Source organism: Rhinopithecus roxellana, chromosome 18 (genome assembly GCF_007565055.1).
Source record: "Rhinopithecus roxellana isolate Shanxi Qingling chromosome 18, ASM756505v1, whole genome shotgun sequence".
NCBI classification, from domain to species: Eukaryota; Metazoa; Chordata; class Mammalia; order Primates; family Cercopithecidae; genus Rhinopithecus; species Rhinopithecus roxellana.
The window spans coordinates 71,101,072-71,121,765 of NC_044566.1; the positions used below are offsets into that span (position 1 = coordinate 71,101,072).

At 40.7% G+C, this 20,694-nt stretch overlaps 1 protein-coding gene across 4 annotated transcripts in view; it reads left to right on the forward strand.

Moving 5' to 3' along the window:
• The window catches only part of PAN3 (poly(A) specific ribonuclease subunit PAN3), a 157,430-nt gene that overhangs the window by 17,146 nt on the left and 119,590 nt on the right, over nt 1–20,694 (forward strand). For all 4 annotated transcript variants that reach the window (XR_004054774.1, XM_030922461.1, XM_030922462.1 and 1 more), the window contains exons 2-3: nt 17,330–17,451; nt 20,250–20,316. Coding sequence is in view for 3 of the 4 variants with exons in the window: in XM_030922461.1 (XP_030778321.1) it covers nt 17,330–17,451; nt 20,250–20,316 (189 nt within the window). In the remaining variant the exon portion in view is untranslated. The remainder of the gene's footprint in view (nt 1–17,329; nt 17,452–20,249; nt 20,317–20,694) is intronic.

Sequence of the window (20,694 nt, forward strand, 5' to 3'; positions counted from 1 at the left end):
TATATGCACACACACACATAAAATGTATAACAAAGTCTATTCAGCGATATCTTGAGAGGTGGGTGATATTTGAAATACTTTTCAAAAGATGTTTGAGGCATACATACCTGGTGGAAAAGGGCATTCTAGGCAGATGAGAGAAGACACAGGTTTTGAGAGGAAGCACTATTCATAGTTTTGTAGTCATCTGATGTGGTGAGAGAATAGACCAATTATGGAGAGTGGTACCAGATGATAAGCTGTGGCCACATTGTGAAGGCCCTTCTAGGTTATGCTAGTAAGTGATATGATAAGATCTGTGTTTTACCGCCCCCCAAAGCTGGCAGAAGACAAAAAATAACCAAAATCAGAGCTGAACTGAATAAAATTGAGATGCAGGAAACCATACAAAAGATCAGTGAAAACAGAAGTGGTTATTTAATAGAATAAATAAGATTGCTAGACGGCTAACTAGACTAATACAGAAAAAAGAATATCCAAATAAACACAGAAATGACAAAGGGGACATTACCACATACCCCACAGAAATACAGAAAACTCTCAGAGACTATTATGAACACCTGTATGCATGTAGGGTAGAAAACCTATAAGAAATGGATACGTTCCTGGAAACATACCTCCTAAGATTGAACCATAGAGGAATTGAGACCCTGAACAGAGCAATAACGAATTCTGAAATTGAATCAGTAACCAAAAACCTACCAACCAGAAAAAGCCCAGGACCAAATGGATTCAAAGCCGAATTCTACCAGACATATTAATATAAAGAGCTGGTACAATTCTTTCTGAAAGTATTCAAAAAAATGGAAGAGGAGGGAATTCCTCCCTATCTTGTTCAATGACCAACGTCATCCTGATACCAAAACCTGGCAGAGACTCAACGAAACAAAAACTTCAGGCCAATGTCCTTGATGAACATAGATGCAACAATCTTCAACAAAATACTGGCAAACTGAATCCAGCAGCATAACAGAAAGCTAATCCACCAGGCCAGGAGCAGTAGCTTAGGCCTGTAGTCTCAGCACTTTGGTAGCCAAGGCAGGTAGATTGCTTGAGGCCAAGAGTTCAAGACCAGCCTGTGTAACATGGTGAGTCCCTATGTCTACCAAAAAATTAAAAAAATTAGCTGGGTATGGTGGCACACGCCTGTAGTTCCAGCTACTTGGGAGGCTGAGGTGGAGGGATGGCTTGGGCCCGGGAGGCAGAGGTTGCAGTGAGCTGAGATTGGGCTGTGGTACTCCAACTTGGGCAACAGAGTGAGACCCTGTCAAAAAAAAGAAAAAAAAAAAGGTTAATTCACCACGATCAAGTAGGCTTTACCCCTGAGTTGCAAGATTGGTTGGGCATACACAAATCAATAAATGTTACCCGTCACATAAACAGAGCTAAACACAACCATATTATCATCTCAATATATATAGAAAAGGTTTTCAATAAAATTAAACATCCCTGCATGCTAAAAACCCTCAACAAACTAGGCATTGAAGAACACACTTCAAAATAACGAGAGCCATGTATGACAAACCCACAGCCGGCATCATACTGAATGGGCAAAAGCTTGAGAACTGGAACAAGACAAGGATGCCTACTCTCAACACTGCTATTCAACATAGTGCTGGAAGTCCTAGCCAGAGCAATCAGGCAAGAGAAAGAAATAAAAGGCATCCAAATAAGAAGAGAGGAAGTCAGACTACCTCTGTATATGATATGATTTTATACCTAGAAAACCTCATAGCCTCTGCCCAGAAGCACCTAAGTCTGACAGACAACTTCAGCAAAGTTTCAGGATACAAAATCGATGTACAAAAATCCATAGCATATCTATACACCAACAGCTTCCAAGCTGAGTGCCAAATCAAGAATGCAATCCTATTCACAATAACTGTGAAAAATAAAATACCTAGGAATACAGCTAACCAGGGAGGTGAAAGAGCTCTACAGTGAGAATTAGCATTGCTAAAAGAAATCAGAGATGACACAAACAGATGGAAAAACATTCCATGCTTATGAATAGGAAGAATCAAGATTGTTAAAATGGCCATACTGCACAAAACAACGTAAATATTCAATGCTATTCCTATCAACCTGCCAATGACACTCTTCACAGAATTAGAAAAGACTGTTCTGAAATTCATATAGAACCAAAAAACAGCCTGAATAGCGAAAGCAATCCTACGCAAAAAGAGCAAAGCATCGCATTACCTGATTTCAAACTATACTTCAAGGCTGTAGTAATCAAAACAGCATGGTACTGATACAAAAACAGTGACGTAGACCAATGGAACAGAATAGAGAGCCCAGAAATAAAGCCTCACACCTACAACCATCTGATCTTCCACGGAGTTGACGAAAACGAGGAATGGGGAAAGGACTTCCTGTTTAGAAAATGGTGCTGAGATAACTGGCTAGCCATATACAGAAGACGGAAACTGGACACCTTTGTTACATCATATACAAAAAATTAACTCATGGTGGATTAAAGACTTAAATGTAAAACCTAAAACTATAAAAACCCTTGAAGAAAACCTAGGAAATACCATTCTGGACATAGGCCCTGGCAAAGATTTCATGATGAAGATGCCAAAAGCAATTGCGACAACAACAAAAAATTGACAAATGAGACCCAATTAAACTAAAGAGCCTCTGCACAGCAAAAGAAACTATCAACAGAGTAAACAGACAACCCACAGAATAGGACAAAATATTTATAAACGGTGCATCTGACAAAGGTCTGATATCCAGAATCTGTAAGGAACTTAAACAAATTAACAAGCAAAAATAACTCCATTAAAAACTGGGCAAAGGACATGAACAGACGCTTTTCAGAAGAAGACATACACTCAGCCAATGAGCATATGAAAAAATGCTGAACGTTGGCTGGGCGTGGTGGCTCACACCTGTAATTCCAGCACTTTGGGAGGCTGAGGCGGGTGGATCACAAGGTCAGGAGATCAAGACCATCCTGACTAACACGGTGAAAACCTGTCTCTACTAAATATACAAAAAAAATTAGCCAGGCGTGGTGGTGGGCGCCTGTAGTCCCAGCTACTCGGGAGGCTGAGGCAGGAGAATGGTGTGAACCTGGGAGGCGGAGCTTGCAGTGAGTGGAGATCGCACCACTGCACTCCAGCCTGGGTGACAGAGCGAGAGTCCATCTCAAAAAAAAAAAGAAAAAGAAAAAAAAGCTCAGCGTCACTAATCATTAGAGAAATGGAGAAATGTAAATGAAAACCACATTGAGATACCATCTCATACCAGTCAGAATAACTGTTATTAAAAAAATAACAGATACAGGTGAGGTTGCAGAGAATAGGGAACATGTATACACTACTAGTGGGGAAAACAGTTTCCTGATTTCTCAAAGAACTTAGAATTACCATTTGACCCAGCAATTTCATTTTGGATATATACCCAAAGGAATATACATTGTTCTGTCATAAAGACACATGCATGAATATGTTCATTGCAGCACTCTTCACAATAGCAAAGACGTGGAAGTGACCTAGATGCCCATCAATGGTAGACCAGATAAAGAAAATTTGGGGCATATACACCACGGACTACTGCACAGCCATAAAAAAGAACAAGATAATGTCCTTTGCAGCAACATGGTTGGAGCTGGAGGCCATTATCCTAGATGAACTAATGCAGGAGCAGAAAACCAAATACCACATGTTCTCAGTTATAAGTGGGAACTAAACATTGAGTATACATAGACACAAAGAAGGGAACAATAGACCCCGGAGCCTTCTCTTTTTTTTTTTGAGATGGAGTTTCGCTGTTGTTGTTGCCCAGGCTGGAGTGCAATGGCACAATCTCTTCTCACTGCAACCTCTGCCTCCCCGGTTCAAGCGATTCTCCTGCCTCAGTCTCCTTAGTAGTTGGGATTACAGGCATGCACCATGATACCTGGATAATTTTGTATTTTTCGTAGAGACGGGGTTTCACCATGTTGGTCAGGCTGGTCTTGAACTCCCGACCTCAGGTGATCCTCCTGCCTCAGCCTCCCAAGGTGCTGGGATTATAGGTGTGAGCCACTGCGCCCGGCCAATACTGGAGCCTTCTTGAGCAGGGAGAGTAGGAGGAGGGTGAGGAAGGGAAAAGTACCCATTGGGTACCGTGCATATTACCTGGGTGACAAAATAATCTGTATACCAAACCCCCGCCATATGTAATTTACCCACATAAGAAACCTGCATGTATACCCCTGAAACTGAAATAAAAGTTTTTTTTTTTTTTTAATATTTTTTATTTTTGAGACAGAGTCTTGCTGTATCACCCAGGCTGGAGTGCAGCAGTGTGATCTCGGCTCGCTGCAACCTCTGCCTCCTGGGTTCAAGTGATTCTCCTGCCTCACTCAGCCTCCCTCCCAAATAGCTGGGATTACAGGCGTACGCCACCATGCCTGGCCAATTACTGTATTTTCGTTAGAGATGGCGTTTCACTATGTTGGCCAGGCTGGTCTCAAACTCCTGACCTTGGGTAATCCACCTGTGGCCCCCTCCCAGAGTGCTGGGATTACAGGCATGAGCCACCATACCCGGCTTTATTTACTCTTTATTTTAAAAAGATAACTATAGTAGGCCTTTGACTTCTAAGGATGGAAATGGGTAAATCATTTGGAACAGTCTTTACTATAGTTGAAGGGAGTAACGCTGAGGACATAGTTTAGGGCAGTGGAAATGAATTAGAGGGGGGCACATTTTAGAGAGATTTGGTGAAGCAGCTACCTGGGATGCATAAGGGAGAGAAAGGAGGCAAAGATAACTAAGTTTTTAGTTTTAAAGTACTTGTCACATGTCTTAGAGACTTTACTTAGTAATAGGCAGTTGGAAATGTGAGTTAGGAGATTAGGGTTGAGTGAGATGGATGTAGTATAGTGATTTTTGAAATGTTTGAAATAAGACAAGGTTTTAAATCTCAACTCTGGTACTGTCACTAAAATGAGAAATAACCATATATATCTTAAAGAACTGTTGGGATTGTGCATATAAACCTGTCAATAAGTAATGCTTGGCATTATTTTATCTGTCTGTCTAATCTATCATAACTAGAATTGAATGTTTCCTAGCAAATGGATGAAAGTTTAAGAGGGAGAGATTGATGTATTTAGATTGCTGGAAAGTTAAGTACTTGAGCTATATCGTTAGTTCTTTATGGAATTACCTCACTTCAGTTGCGGCATAATATTCTTTTCTGTACTTCTATTGAGAATGAATATAAAAAGTGTTTCAAGAAATCTTTCAGTTGTCTTGAAGGTGTCATGGTGTTCAATGTTCTTTATGGAAAAATCCTTGTAATAGTTTCTTCAAAGAGTTTAGTATTAGGAAAAATGGTTTTTGCTCAAACAAATTGGTATTTGTTATTTTACTAAGCAAGCAATTTTTAAACTTCTGTTTTCTCTTTTTTTATCTTGGCTATTTCAAAACGTCTGAGCTTAATGTTTGACTGAAATATTTTTATTAACCTGTATTTTTAGTTTAATCTGTATTTAATCTTTTATTATATGGCTCTGTTGAATGTTTTCGGGGGCGGGGAGCTTACACAACAGAAATTTATTGTCTCAGGTTTGGAGGCTGAAAGTCTAAGATCAAGGTGTTGGCTGGATTGCCTTCTTCTGAAGGCTGTGGAGGATAATCTATTCCATGTCTCTCCCCTTAGCTTTTCGTTTGCTGACAACCTTGGACGTTTCTTTGCTTGTAGAAACATCTTCCCAGTCACTCCTTTCATCTTTACTTGATGTTTTCCCTTTGTGTGCATCTGTGTTCAAATTTCCTTTTTCCATAATGTCACCAGTCATATTGGATTAGGGCTGCCCTAATGACCTCATCTTTAATTATATCTGCGGTGACTCTGTATTCCAATGAGGTCACATTCCAAGGTACAGGGGATTAAGACTTCAACATAGGAATGTGGTGGGGGTTGGGGGGACCTTTGAACTTCTAACAGTTGTGTGGTTAAACAAATGAAGTAATAACCTAAAATGCTTTATGGAGCTTCGGAATGAGGTAGGGAATTGAGAATTTGAACTTGTTCTCTTTATGACTCTCCACAGAAGCTTTATCATAAGGGCAGGAAGCACAGTGTTTATAGTCATTAATTGCCATTTTCTGACAGTTCTCTTTGACTTTTTCTTAGTTTGTGAACTTCCAAAGGAATTCCAGCTCTTCAAACAGACAGTATGTCTTGTCCACCTGCTTTGGATTTGGGTCTTTTCTTACAGCTTCTGTGGGTTTTGTAACAGATGTGTAAAATATTCTATCTTACTTCTATCACTCCACTACAAAGAGCATATTAGTGTTTCATCAGAAAAAGCAGGCTACTTTTTGCAAATAAATAAGTGGATTTGGCACCTAATATCAACTGGGCATGCCGGTATACAGAATTATTATCACAACAACCTTGGAAAGTAGATGCTACCATTTTAGTGTTACAGAGAAAGAAAACTGAGACTTAAATATACTGTTGAAGGTTAGTAGTTGACAACTGGCTGAAACAGACCTCATGGTCAGTATTTGTTAAAAGTCTATGCTCATTCCACAATCCAATAAAGGAAAGGATGGTGTGAGTATCTGTTGAGGGGGTAGAGGAGCCTGTTTCTTGGGCCTGCACCCACTGTACTGTCATCTGGCATCTCTGAGGTCTCAGTTTCCTCACTGGAAAAGTGGAGGCAGTTGGCCGGGTGCCATGGCTCATGCCTGTAATCCCAGCACTTTGGGAGGCCGAGGCAGGTGAATCGCATGAGCTCACTAGTTTGAGACCAGCCTGGGCAACATAGCGAAACCCCACCTCTACTAAAAATACAAAAAATGATATGGGCGTGGTGGCGCACACCTGTAGTCCCAGCTACTCACAAGAATCGCTTGAACCCGGGAGATGGAGGTTGCGGTGAGCTGAGATCGCGTCACTGCACTCCAGCCTGGGTAACAGAGTGAGATTCCACCTCAAAAAGACAAAAGCATTTAGTTGAAAATAAATGTTTGTACAAATGTGCTAGGCTGGGCTCAGTGACTCACGCCTGTAGTCCCAGTAATTTGAGGGACGGTGGAGGGAGGATTGCTGGAGTTCAGGAGTTTGAGGCTGCGGTGAGCTGATTATGCCACTGCACTCCAGCCTGGGCAACAGAGGGAGACTGTTTCTCAAAAATAACAACTTCTTGCTACCAAGCTTAAAAAAAATAACCTAACAAAAATGTGCTATTAGATGAAGGAATACCAAAAAGTGAAAGGTGTGCATAATTGCAGATACATAAAGTGTAGTTACAGATAATTTAAGGCCTAGTGCAGTGGCTTACACCTGTAATCTCAGCACTGTGGGAAGCCAAGGCTGGAGGATCACTTGAGCCCAGAAGGTTTTTTTTTTTTGACACAGTGTCTTGCTCTGTCACCCAGGCTATAGTGCAGTGGTATGATGACAGCTCACTGCAGCCTCAACTTTCTCAGCCCAGTAGTTCGAGACCAGCCTGGGCAACATAATGAGACCCTGTCTCTTCAAAAAAAAAAAATACAAAATAAATTCAAAACAAAACAAAGCTCAGATAATTTAGATTAGTAGATAGTACAGAAATATGTGAAAATTTAAAGGTTTAAATACTATAGTTGAAGACAGCAATAAAAAGTCAAAAGGAAGTTTATTTTTGGTCAAATGAATGATATAAATAGTATCTTAAGAGGTAAAGGTTTTAACAACTTGGAATAATTGGGGAATACTTTCTAGAGAAGGGGGAATTAAAAAATAATGTTTATGAAGACCTGTGAGAAAAGATGCTAGATACTTTACATAGATTCTTTCACTTGATTCCACACTGCAACCCTATGAGTGAGATGGTATTTAACCTCTTTTTTCAGGTGAAGAAATGAAATTTACAGTTACTTGCTCATGCTCATATAGTATATAAATGGCACAAGTAGGATTCAAACTCAATGTGTAACTCAAGTATTTTTTCTTTTGCATCATACCTGAGTCTTGAGTATGTATATTAGAAATTGATTATACTCTAGATGGTAAAGTGTGGGAGATTTTAAGCATATAATGAGTATATCATTGTGACTGGAGGAGAAAGTTCAGTCATTATATGATTCTTGTAAAGATCTTATGGTAGATGTATACTTTTATTACTTTACGCCATGATCTTTAATCTTTTGTAAATATTGGTGTAAGGTATTCAGTTTTTTCCCTAGATGGATACTCAGTTGTCTTAAGTCCATTTACTGAATAATCCCCCTTTTCCTCTACTAATTAAATAAAAAGTTTTATTGGCCAGGCATAGTGGTGTGCGCCTGTAGTCCCAGCTACTCGGGAGGCTGAGGTGGGAGGATTTCTTGCTTCAGCCCAGGAGGCAAGAGATTGCAATGAGTTGATATTGCGCCACTGCACTCCAGCCTGGGCAACAGAACTGTCTCAAAAAAACAAAAAATAAAACAAAAAAAACCATTTACTGAAATATGATTTACATGCTATTAAATTCACCTATTATAAGTACAATTCAATTATTTTTAGTAACTGTATAGAGTTGTACAGTTTTTTAAAAGAACTTTAAGATATTTATTGTTTTTCATAACAATTGAAGTTTTCTAGGTAGATGATATTATTTTCATTTTATAATTGATGGCATAATCTGCATTTTACAAGCATTTTGCCCAAGACTTTGTGGCTAGTAAATGGCAGAACCGAGACTCAAACTCAACACCTTTTAGGAAGTATTAGTATGATAGTTGAGGACAAATTGTTGAGGATATGCTAGTGTCAGACTAAGAAGTTTGGATTTCATCCTTTAGCATGAGCATCACCAGCATCTTCTCTGTAATGCCCTACTCAGCACTTGTAGATGGGTACTTTTTGGAAAGTGTCTTCTATGATGGAACTCTTGTCTCTCAAGATGCTCCATGTGGAAAGGGTTCGCTAGTCAAGTAAATTTGGGAAGTACTCTGTCTTCTTTTTGGATTGTCACAATTCACATTGTGTACACACATCCTAGGAAGGTGTACAGTAAGGAAATGGGGGTTTACTTGTTTTTACTCATTTTCCCCTAGAATTTTCCAAGTTTCTTGACCATTGAAGACTTTTTTTTTTTTTTTTGAGACGGAGTCTCGCTCTGTCGCCCAGGCTGGAGTGCAGTGGCCAGATCTCAGCTCACTGCAAGCTCCGCCTCCCGGGTTTATGTCATTCTCCTGCCTCGGCCTCCCAAGTAGCTGGGACTACAGGTGCCCGCCACCTTGCCTGGCTAGTTTTTTTTTTTTTTTTTTGTATTTTTTAGTAGAGACGGGGTTTCACTGGGTTAGCCAGGATGGTCTCGATCTCCTGACCTCGTGATCCGCCTGTCTCGGCCTCCCAAAGTGAAGACCTTTTGAGTAACACTGCTGTAGTATGATGTTTTTGGAGAGTTAGACTCAATTCATTAAGAGGGGTTTAAGTGTGAAGAAGAAAATTAAGCTGCAAGATTGGAGTTTTTAAAAAGTAGGTTATTATTGTGTACATTTATCTGTTAATAGTTGTAGGGTGACTGCTGACAGATGCAGAAGTTCTTCCTTTTTTTTTTTTAGACCGAGTCTTACTCTGTTGCCAGGCTGGAGTACAGTGGTGCAATCTCAGCTAACTGCAACCTCTACCTCTCAGGTTCAAGCGATTCTCCTGCCTCAGCCTCCCGAGTAGCTGGGACTACAGGCACGTACCACCATGCCTGGCTAATTGTTGTATTTTTAGTAGAGATGGGATTTCACCATGTTGGTCAGGCTGGTCTCGAACTCCTGACCTCGTGATCCTCCTGCCTCGGCCTTCCAAAGTGCTGGGATTACAGGTGTGAGCCGGTGCGCCCTGCCGAAGTTCTGATTCGTTAGGTATAGGATCCTTTGGTCCAAAGTTTGAAATTTTGTCTCTTGATTTATACTTGTATTTCTTTTTTTTTTTTCGGTAGAGTTGGGGATCTTGCTGTGTTGCTCAGGGTGGTCCTGAATTCCTGGGCTCAAGTGATAATTCCACTTTAGCCTCCCCGAAAGTACTGTGATTACAGACATGAGCCACTGTGCCTGGCCTTATTTCTTTTAAAAATTTGAAAGGCTGTTCAATATAGTAGCAAGATTACTTTTATGTCCCAGGTGTACCATTTACTAGTGTTGTGACTTTGGGCAAGCTATAATCTCTGAATCACGCTTTGCTTAACCATAAAATAAAAAAAAAATCAACCTTGCCACAGTTGTTACTCAGATGTAGATTCATATCAACAATAATGATTGTTCAATTTGTTGTTATTCTATAGTGTCTTAGTTTATTTCTGCAGCTATTAACAAGATATTGGAGACTGAGTACTTTTTATAGAACAGAAATTTATTTCTCAGAGTTCTGGAAGCTGGGAAGTCCAAGATCAAGGTGTGGGTTGGTTTGGTGTCTGATGAGGGCTGCTGTCTATGCTTCAAGATAGTGCCTTGTTGCCATGTGCTCACACGGGGGAAGGGTCTAACAGTTTACTTGTGCTTCATAAGGGTGCTAATTCCGTTAGCATCATGGCGTGCTCCACCCTCATGACTTAATCACCATCTAAAGGCCCCAATTCTTAATACTGCCACAATGATAAGTTTCAACACATGAATTTGCAGGGGGTGGGAGGGACATTCAGACTATAGCATTCTGCCTGTGACCCCTTAAATCCTTGTCTTTGTCACCTGCAAAATTCTATCCCAATAGTGTCAAAAATCTTCCAGCACCAATTCAAAAGTCTAAAGTCCAGAGTCTCCTCTAAATTAGGTGTGGGTGAGACTCAAGGTATTCATCCTAAGGCAAATTGCTCTCCAGCTATGAGCCTGTGAAATCAGACAAGTTACACTTTTCTAAAATACAATGGTAGGACAGATAACAGGATAGATACTTCCATTCTGAAAGGGAGAAATTGGAAAGAAGAAAGGGATAGCAGGTCCCAAGAAAGCCCAAAACCCAGAAAGCCAAACAACATTAAATCTGGATGCCTGAGAATAGTCTTGTTTAACTCCTTTTCTTGCCTTCTGGACACACTGGGACTGGGGTGGGTCCTGAAGGCTTCAGGGAACCCCGCCCTTATGGCTTTATCTGGGGCAAGCCCTAATGCAACTCACAGGTTGGAGTCTGATGCCTCTGGCTCTCCTGGGCTGGTGTTGCATCCTGGTGGCTGCACAGTTCTGAGGTCTCGGGGGCAGCCTCGCCTTCACAACTTCACTAGACATAACCCTGGTAAAAGCTCTCTGCTACAGCCTCCCCTATGGCAGTTCTCTGTCTAGCCCCTGAGGCTTTCTGAGGAATCCTTTGAAATCTAGGTGGGGATAGCCATGCCTAGGAGTACTGCACTCCTGAAGAGTTAGCACCATGTGGGCATCATCAAGGTTTACCCCTTGTGCCTACATTTGCCCTCCAGAGTGGAGGCCTGAGCTGTACCTGGCCTCACTTGAGCCACAGTGGGGGTAGTCAGGGAGCCTTGCTTGGGAATAAGGGGAGCAGAGATGTGAGGCAACCCTGGGCAGCTGGGCCCCTCCCTAGAAAACAGTTCTGTACTCAAGGCTCTGCCATTGTGGGCCTGTGGTGGGGAGTAGCAGCCTTGGATCTATCTGAAATGTCTTTGGGTTCATTCTTACATTTTCTTGATGAATATCAACTGCTTCCTTGTATCTGTATGAATCTCCTTATCTTTTATTTATTTTTTTATCTTAATTTCTTTTTTTTTTTAAGAGATAGGGCCTTGTATGTTGCCCAGGCTCTGGGCAATCTCCTTATCAAAAGGTCACTTGGTTATGCTTGTGGTATTCTCTTCCAATATCACCCCGTGTTTTTTATTTTGAGACAGTCTCTGTTGCCCAGGCTGGAGTGCAGTGGCACAATCTCAGCTCTCTGCAACCTCCACTTAGCAGGTTCAAGCGATTCTCCTGCCTCAGCCTCTCTAGTAGCTGGGACTATAGGCACCTGCCACCATGCCTGGCTAATGTTTGTATTTTTAGTAGAGATGGGGTTTCAACTATGTTGGCCAGGCTGGTCTCAAACTCCTGACCTCAGGTGATCCGCCTGCCTCGGCCTCCTAAAGTGTTGGGATTACAGGTGTGAGCCGTTGTGCCTGGCCTAATACCCATTTTTAATCTTTACAACCTAGCCAGTCCTGCTTCCGTTTTGATTGTAAATTTGATCTTTAGGCCAGGTAAGGTAGCTCACACCTATAATCCTAGCACTTTGGGAGGCTGAGGTGGGTGGAGCATGCCTGTAATCCCAGTTACTTGGGAGGCCGAGGCAGGAGAATCACCTGGGCATGGTGGCGGGCACCTGTAGTCTCAACTACTTGGGAGGCTGAGGCAGGAGAATCGCGTGAACCCAGGAGGCGGAACTTGCAGTGAGTCGAGATCATGCCACTCTTCCAGCCTGGGCGACAGAGAGATGAGACTCTGTCTCAAAAAAAAAAACGAAACAAAACAAAACAAAAACAAAAAAGTGACTTGCAAACTATTAGTCCATGGAAATAGTTTTAAGATTTACTTAAAGTGACTTGCAAAAATAAAGGATTGAAGGACTGAAAAATTCCTGATGATCTATTCTCGGTAATTAAGGTCACTCACATATCTTACACTTAAGTAATTTAAATTTAAAAGTATTCTACATGCATTTTCTCATTTTTTTGTTTGTTTTTATATTTTTTTTGAGATGGAGTCTCGCTTTTGTTGCCCAGGCTGGAGTGCAGTGGTGCGGTCTTGGCTCACTGCAACCTCCGCCTCCTGGGTTCAAGCGATTCTCTTGCCTCAGCCTCCCAAGTAGCTGTTATTACAGGCGCCCACCACCATGCCTGGCTAAGTTTTTTATTTTTAGTAGAGAGGGGGTTTCACCATATTGGCCAGGCTGGTCTCAGACGAACTCCTGAGCTCAGGTAATCTGCCTGCCTTGGCCTCCCAAAGTGTTAGGATTACACGGTGAGCCACCGTTCCCAGCTGTATTTTCTCTTTGAACACTTGATGAAGTAGGTTGGATATGTGCCTGTTCTTGGTAATTAAATTAATATATTTATGATCTATAGAGGATGGAATAATGTATCATTGGTTAGTGATTTTTCCTAACTGCACTCCAAGTATCTATTCCTCTTTTCTCCCTTCCAAAACAAGAAAAGTCAAATGTAGGTATATGTGTGTGTGGAATGTTTACTTGAAAAAATAGTAATTTTAGGCTGGGCACAGTGGCTCATGCCTGTAATCCCAGCACTTTGGGAGGCCGAGGCGGGTGGATCACGAGTTCAGAAGTTTGAGACCAGCCTGGTCAAGATGGTGAAACCCCATCTGTACTAAAAATACAAAAACTAGCTGGGCGTGGTCGGGGGCACCTGTAATCCCAGCTACTTGGGAGGCTGAGGCAGGAGAGTCACTTGAACCCAAGAGGCAGAGGTTGCAAGCACGCCACTGCCCTCCAGCCTGGGCGACAGAGCAAGACTCCATCTCAAAATAATAATAATAATGATGATTTTAATCATTGATTACTGGCTATGTCAGCACTCCCTTGCCACCTACCCCTGTTTTTGGTTAAGTCCAGTCAGGTGTTTCCTCTGCTAGGGAGCATAAGGCTTCTTCTATCAAAGTTGTGTATCTGAAAGGAATATATACCAGTGTTAACACAGTGAAAATCACTACCAGAAATTTGTGTGTTTATTGGGACAAATTCTGTTTCTTAACGATAAGGTGTTATTATAAGGTGGGAAATTTATAATATGGTTTTATTGTCCTCTGATTCATTAATTTTACCAATATTTCATTTTGTTTATGTGCAGTGGACCTTGCTTTCGAGGAACTTAAAAATTCTACTAAGACAAGATATTGACCATAGATATTTGAATTCTTGGCATGTTCAGTAATTGTTCTACTGGCTTGTACAAAACGTGAAAAGAGAGAAAATTGGATTTGAAATTTAAAAATATAATAAAAACCTTTGAAGTGAAAAGCATTTGAAATAAAGATGCTATATTGGAAAACAATTTGACTCTAGAATTGTACTCTATTTTGGAGTAACCATTCTATTTTATTAGGAAAATGTGAAGAGTAGATGCCTTAGAGAATGGAGGAACCTCTCCCCTTATGGATTGCTCTATCCTCCTCCTCCTCCTCATCATTGTGAAAATAACTACGTTGTAAAGAAAGTCATAAAAGACGAACGTCTTTATTTTTTTTTCATTTTTTTTGAGATGGAGTTTCTTTCTTGTTGCCCGGGCTGGAGTGTAATGGTGCGATCTTGGCTTACCACAACCTCTGCCTCCCAGGTTCAAGCGATTCTCCTGCCTCAGCCTCCCAAGTAGCTGGGACTACAGGCATGTGCCACCATGCTTGACTAATTTTGTATTTTTAGCAGAGACGGAGTTTCTCCATGTTGATCAGGCTGGTCTCAAACTCCCGACCTCAGGCGATCTGCCCACCTTGGCCTCCCAAAGTGCTGGGATTACAGTTGTGAGCCACCGCGCCTGGCCGAATGTCTTTCTTTTAACCAGCCACATGACACAAAATTGTTAACATTTTGACATATTTAGTCATTTTTTTCTGTGTATGTGTAAGCACACATAATACCCTCAAATAAAAATGTGTTCCCCTTTCACTTCACATTGTAAATAGTTATTACACTAGAAAGGAACAAAACTTGCTCCTATTTTCTCTCTACTACGTTCTCACACAACACTTTTGACACCAGATGTGTGGAGTGTTTTTCCCACACCAGCCAATTCTCCAATTCTCTGGTTACCACCTGGGTGTCCTACAATTCAGTTATGACACTACCTGGAGTTAGTGCAGACTCCAGAGGTTAAAAGCTCAGTCACACAAGACTGCTCTCCACTTCAGATACCAGTGACATGTAGCGGGTCCCCAGATTATACACACTTCTATCTGACTTGGCTACAAATTGGGAGTTCCCATGACCCCTCCTCAGGTTTGATAATTTGCCATGATGGCTCATGGAACTCAGGGAAACACTTGCTTGACTGGTTTATTACAAAGGATACAGATGAACAGTCAGATGAAAAAGTAAGTAGAACAAGGATCTTTTTTCTCTGTGGAGTTGGGGTGTGCCACCCTCCTGGCTCATAAATGTGTTCACCGACCCACGAGCTCCCTGAACCCCACAGTTGAGAGATTTTTATGGATGCTTCATCTCACAGGCCAGGGAAATTATTAACTCAACCTGTAGCCACTCTCTCCTCACTGGGAGATGGTTGGGTAGTGCTGAAAGTTCCAGACTTGTAATCAGGGCTCGGTCTTTCTGGTGACCAGCTCCCATCTAGGTACCTAACAAAAGTCACCTCATTAGAACAAAAGATGCACCTATCACCTTGGAAATTCCAAGGGATTTAGGAAGTCTGTGTTAAGAACTGAGGTCAAAGACCAAAAATTTGAACCAAAGATGCTCCCAGCACCAAGTATTTGAACAAAGATGCTCCTAGCACCTATCATTTAGGAAACAAGTTTTTCTAGGAGCTCTATGCCAGGAACTATAGATGAAGACAAAAGAAATATGTATTTCTTTCACAGTATGACAGATATACAGTTATTTAGTCTTTATTATCATTTTGTATAGCAGTTTATTACGGACAATTTTAAACTTCGATAAAAGTAGAGAGGCTAGTGTCATCCCTGTCACCCAGCTTCAACAATGATTGATATTTTCCCAGTCTTACTTTGTCTGTCCTCCTATTTTAGTTCTATTTTGCTGAAGTATTTTAAACATATCCTGGACATTAATTACCATGACTTTGAATTATTTCATGGTAGTTTTTCAGTGGATTTACTTAATCATTCTTCTGTTGTTAGACATGTCGACCTACATGGAAGAAGCTGAGGCAAAATAAATATAAATAGGGAGTCAGCCAGGCACAGTGGCCCTGTAATCCCAATACTTAAAGAGGCCACGATGAGAGGATCACTTGAGGGCAGGAGTTCGAGACCAGCCTGAGGATCATAACAAAATCTCATCTCTACAAAAACAGAAGAAAAGTAGAGAGTTTATTTGGGCCAAACTTGAGGATTGCAACCCAGGAGCACAGACTCAAGTTGCCCTGAATATATCCTCTGATTAGCGGTAGTGGATTTTTAAAGCTGAAATAGGGGGACAGGGAGTGAAAGTGTGTCAGGAATTCTCATTGGCTTACAGAAATTAACATTGATTCAGCTATACATTGTTAAGCTGTAGGGTGATGGTTACAGTGTCCAATGTGGCATTACTAGGTTAATTTATAGCTACTTTTGGCAATAGCAGGCAGTTTCAAGAGATGAGCACGTAGCTCAAAGTGGGGAGTAGGCTGTGACTGCTGTCTCATTTTAATACCTCTCTGGGCCTGATATTAAAAGGGTTTGCAGTCTTCAAACAATAAATAGTTCTTTGTTTTTTCCCATTTCACATTGTTTCTAATTCCTTGTTAAAGATGAACTTTTTTATATATAAATATTTAGGTGTTTCTGATGATATTCTTCAGCCATATCCTGAAGTTGTAATCATTAAAAAATATGAACCATTAAAATAAACTTTTTATAATTGTAAATGCAGTACATTTTCATTATGGATGTTTGGGGAAATAAATTTAAAAAAGAAGAAAATAAAAATTACCTCATTGTTTTCCAAAGAGACCCAACATCCCTTCTATCCACATTTTTGTAGTTTGCTTCTTACTGGGGTTGAAGGGAGTTTCTCAGTGACTGCCTGGAGAAGAGCAAGCCTACTTGCAGCCCATCTTATTGTTAAACTGGCAGATTAGAAAATAGCTGCATGCTAAGTACTTATTAGGAAGTAACATCTAAGACACAGCGTCCTGCTGATTGCCCTAATAGTTTTAGAGTCCTTCAGTATCGTCCTACGTTAAACTCTAAAAAGAACTGTCAGTATTCCTGAATTCCATCCTATTGCTACCTCTGCAGAATTTTTTCCCCCTGAATTTTGAGTTAGTGTGAGTCTGCTGGTTTGTTTCAAAAGATGTGTTGTGAGAAACCGTCTTGAGAAAATTGCTTCTGTTTACCATCCAAGGGTTCACAGGAGAAATTACCCTTTTACTGAGTTGAAGAAAGAAAATTTGATGAGGAAACTGGAAATGCAGGTGGTAGAAACTTAATCATGTTGTGTCTGGGGGCTATTTGGTGATTCATAGAAAATAAATTATTTCTGTGGGAAGTAATTAGTCAACTTGAGCACTGTTTAACAGATTTCTAGAGCCAAGCCAATTTTATTTGATCCTGCCTTTTATAAACTGGTAAATAAAAATAAGTGTGATAGATTTGAGACTTTACAACTTATTTAGGAACACAGAAGTGAAATCAATGTTTCATCCTCTGAAATAATTTTAAATACTTGAATTTTCCTTCTCTTTCAGTTCCAGGAATGGATGGAGGTGCTTTAACTGATACAAGTCTCACAGATTCCTATTTTAGCACCAGCTTTATTGGAGTCAATGGATTTGGAAGCCCTGTAGAAACAAAATATCCCCTGATGCAGGTATCCTCAGTATAAATTCATATTGCACTATGAAGTTTATTCTAGGACCAGGGGACATACAGAGTCTTCATTTATTCCTACATTTATTGAGTGGGAGGTGAGATTTTAGGAGGCAGTGAGATGGGTGAGATGTAGGTAAACTATCTTCCATGGGGTTAGAGTTAATGAGAGCTTTTGTAAGTAGGGGTTTGGCAGGGTTGGGGCAAGAGTGACGGGAGTATGTAGAGAGGGTAGTTAGAGACTAATTTCACTTGTGTGTTTTGTTTGTATGTTAGTTAAACTTGGTAGTGATAGCAATTTTGTTTTGTTTTGTTTTGTTTTGTTTGTTTTGTTTGTTTTGTTTTGTTTTGAGACGGAGTCTTGCTCTGTCGCCCAGGCTGGAGTGCAGTGGCCCAATCTCAGCTCTGCAAGCTCAACCTCTTGAGTTCACGCCATTCTTCAGCCTCAGCCTCCCGAGTAGCTGGGACTACAGGCGCCCGCCACCACGGCCGGCTAATTTTTCTTGTATTTTTAGTAGAGACGGGGTTTCACCGTGTTGGGCAGCATGGTCTTGAACTCCTGACCTTGTGATCTGCCCACCTCAGCCTCTCAAAGTGCTGGGATTATAGGCGTGAGCCACCACGCCTGGCCGATAGCAATTTTAAAATAATGTTTGGAGCAGATTATACATGTATTATGAAAGTGAAGTTACAAAAGGGCCTCCCTTCCATTGTTACTCATCACTTTTCTAGTTAACCTTCCTAGAGGTGGCTGCCATCACTTGTTACAAGTTTCCTGTGTATCCTCTCAGGAATACTCTTTGCATTATAGAAGCATAGTGCTAGTTTTATTTTGTTTAATGCTTACAATGTTAAATGTAAAGTCATAGTACTTGGGGCATTTTACGTTAAAAATGTCTTTGAATATTTTTTTTTTTTTTTTTTTGAGACGGAGTCTCGCTCTGTCGCCCAGGCTGGAGTACAATGGCCGGATCTCGGCTCACTGCAAGCTCCGTCTTCTGGGTCTACACCATTCTCTTGCCTCAGCCTCCCGAGTAGCTGGGACTACAGGCGCCGGCCACATTGCCTGGCTAGTTTTTTGTATTTTTCAGTAGAGACGGGGTTTCACCGTGTTAGCCAGGATGGTCTCGATCTCCTGACCTCGTGATCCGCCCGTCTCGGCCTCCCAAAGTGCTGGGATTACAGGCTTGAGCCACCGTGCCCGGCCTGAATTTTTTTTTAACCCCACTTTGTTGTTTTTGGCTCTTTTTTTCCCCTTTGTTTATCATATGGCTGCATGCAATGCTTAGGAGATTTGTTTTTAGATTAGTTTTTGTTGATTAGTATTGCACAATTTTGTAGAATTGGAATAAAATTGGCAAGTATTCTAGTGTTTTTAATTGGAAAACTGCCATAATAGTAAAGGCAACGTATTGTCCTTTCTAGTTTCTGTGATGTACTACTGGATGGTTTTCTCCATTATTACAATACGATATTTGAACACATTTACATTTCTCTCTCTCTCTCTCTCTCAGCTGCGCCTAACAAGAAAAAGGTGTGAGGAATCAGGTAGATGTCTCTCTCGAGACAGGGTCTTGCTGTGTCACCCAGGCTGAAGTGCAGTGGTGCGATCATGGCCCACTGCAGCTTCAACCTTCTAGGCACAAGTCATACTCCTCTCTTGCCTCAGCCTCCTGAGTAGCTAGGACTTACGGGTGTGTGCCACCATGCCCGGCTAATAAAAATAATTTTAGCAGAGATGAGGTCTGTGTTGCCCAGGCTAGTCTCAAACTCCTGGTCTCAAGTGATCCTCCTGCTGTGGCCTCCCAAAGGAGGTATTACAGGTTGGGATTACAGCCATGAGCCACCACTCCTGGCCTGGTGTTTATACTTCAAGCTGAACTGATTTTAAGGGTCTGTATGAAACCAATGCTTTTTTGAATTATTTTAACTTTTACTTATTTCTTGTAGCTATGCATTCTAAAGGTTGTTTATAAACAAACATGCACAGCTATATATAGAAATGGTTATGTTTTATGAACAATGTAACTAGTTTATTGTATAGTTGTACCTTCTTTTAACTGCCCGTGAGCCACAATTTCAGGTACTTTTTAATATATATTTTTGTATTAAAATTACCTCAGGAACTTAGCTTTTTCTTCTCTTTTAAAATTATGCAGACATTAAATAAGAAGTTGAGCAAACAGATTCAGGACTCTAGAATTAAAGCCAGAGCTAGAAATTCCTAACTTATAATTTTTAAGGCATTGAGTTAGATGTTATATATGAGACAAGGATTTGTGGGCATGGGATAAAGGGCCTTACAAGATGGAGAGACCATAGAGGCTATGGAGTGAGTCCAGAAAGCATAGAACATGTTTAGAGAACAGATATTTCCTACTTTTATAAGCTGTATAAAGTGTATGAATGATAGTACAAATTGAGAAAGGATATTAGAGCATTTACTGTTTTTATTCATAGTCAGTGTGTACCCTCCTCAGTGGATATTGGAATTTATGTTTTACAGACAAGGAAACATAATTATGTGTTTTGCCCAGGCTAATAAGTTATGGAAGGACAATTCAAAATAGGTCTGTAGCTTTGGCTTTAAATACCTGGGTAGTGAGTAAAATTTTCATTTCATGTGGTGGTTTTTACATAGTTGTAATCCAAGCAGTAACATTTATAGGAAGATTAGATTATCAGTAATGTGAACAGTAGATTGGAGGGGAAGAAGCAAAGAGGGCCAGTCTTAATTGGTTGGATACTTTTATTTCTGTATTCCTCAGTGATGTTATAAATACATATTTTGTTTTTCAGAGAATGACTAATAGTAGCAGCTCCCCAAGCCTTCTAAACGACAGTGCCAAGCCATATTCAGGCCATGGTAAGACCTGTTGCCTTTTGCTTGTGTGTGTCTGTGTATATATTTCTTACTCTAAAAGTAATATACAACCATTGTAGACATGTTGAAAACTGTAAATGGGTGTAAAGAAGAAAATAAAAATTGTTATCTTCCCACTCAGATCTAACTATTGAGATTTAGATCTCAAGCCGGGCGTGGTTGCTTACGCCTGTAATCCCAGCACTTTGGGAGGCTCAGGTGGGAGGACTGACTGAGCCCAGGAGTTTGAAACCGACCTGGGCAATATAGCAAGACCATGTCTCTATTATTAAAGAACAGTCAGCGTATAAGTTACATAAAAAAATTTTGTCAAGCTATTTTGTTAACATCTTGCCCTTTGCACTATTAGTTATTTAATAT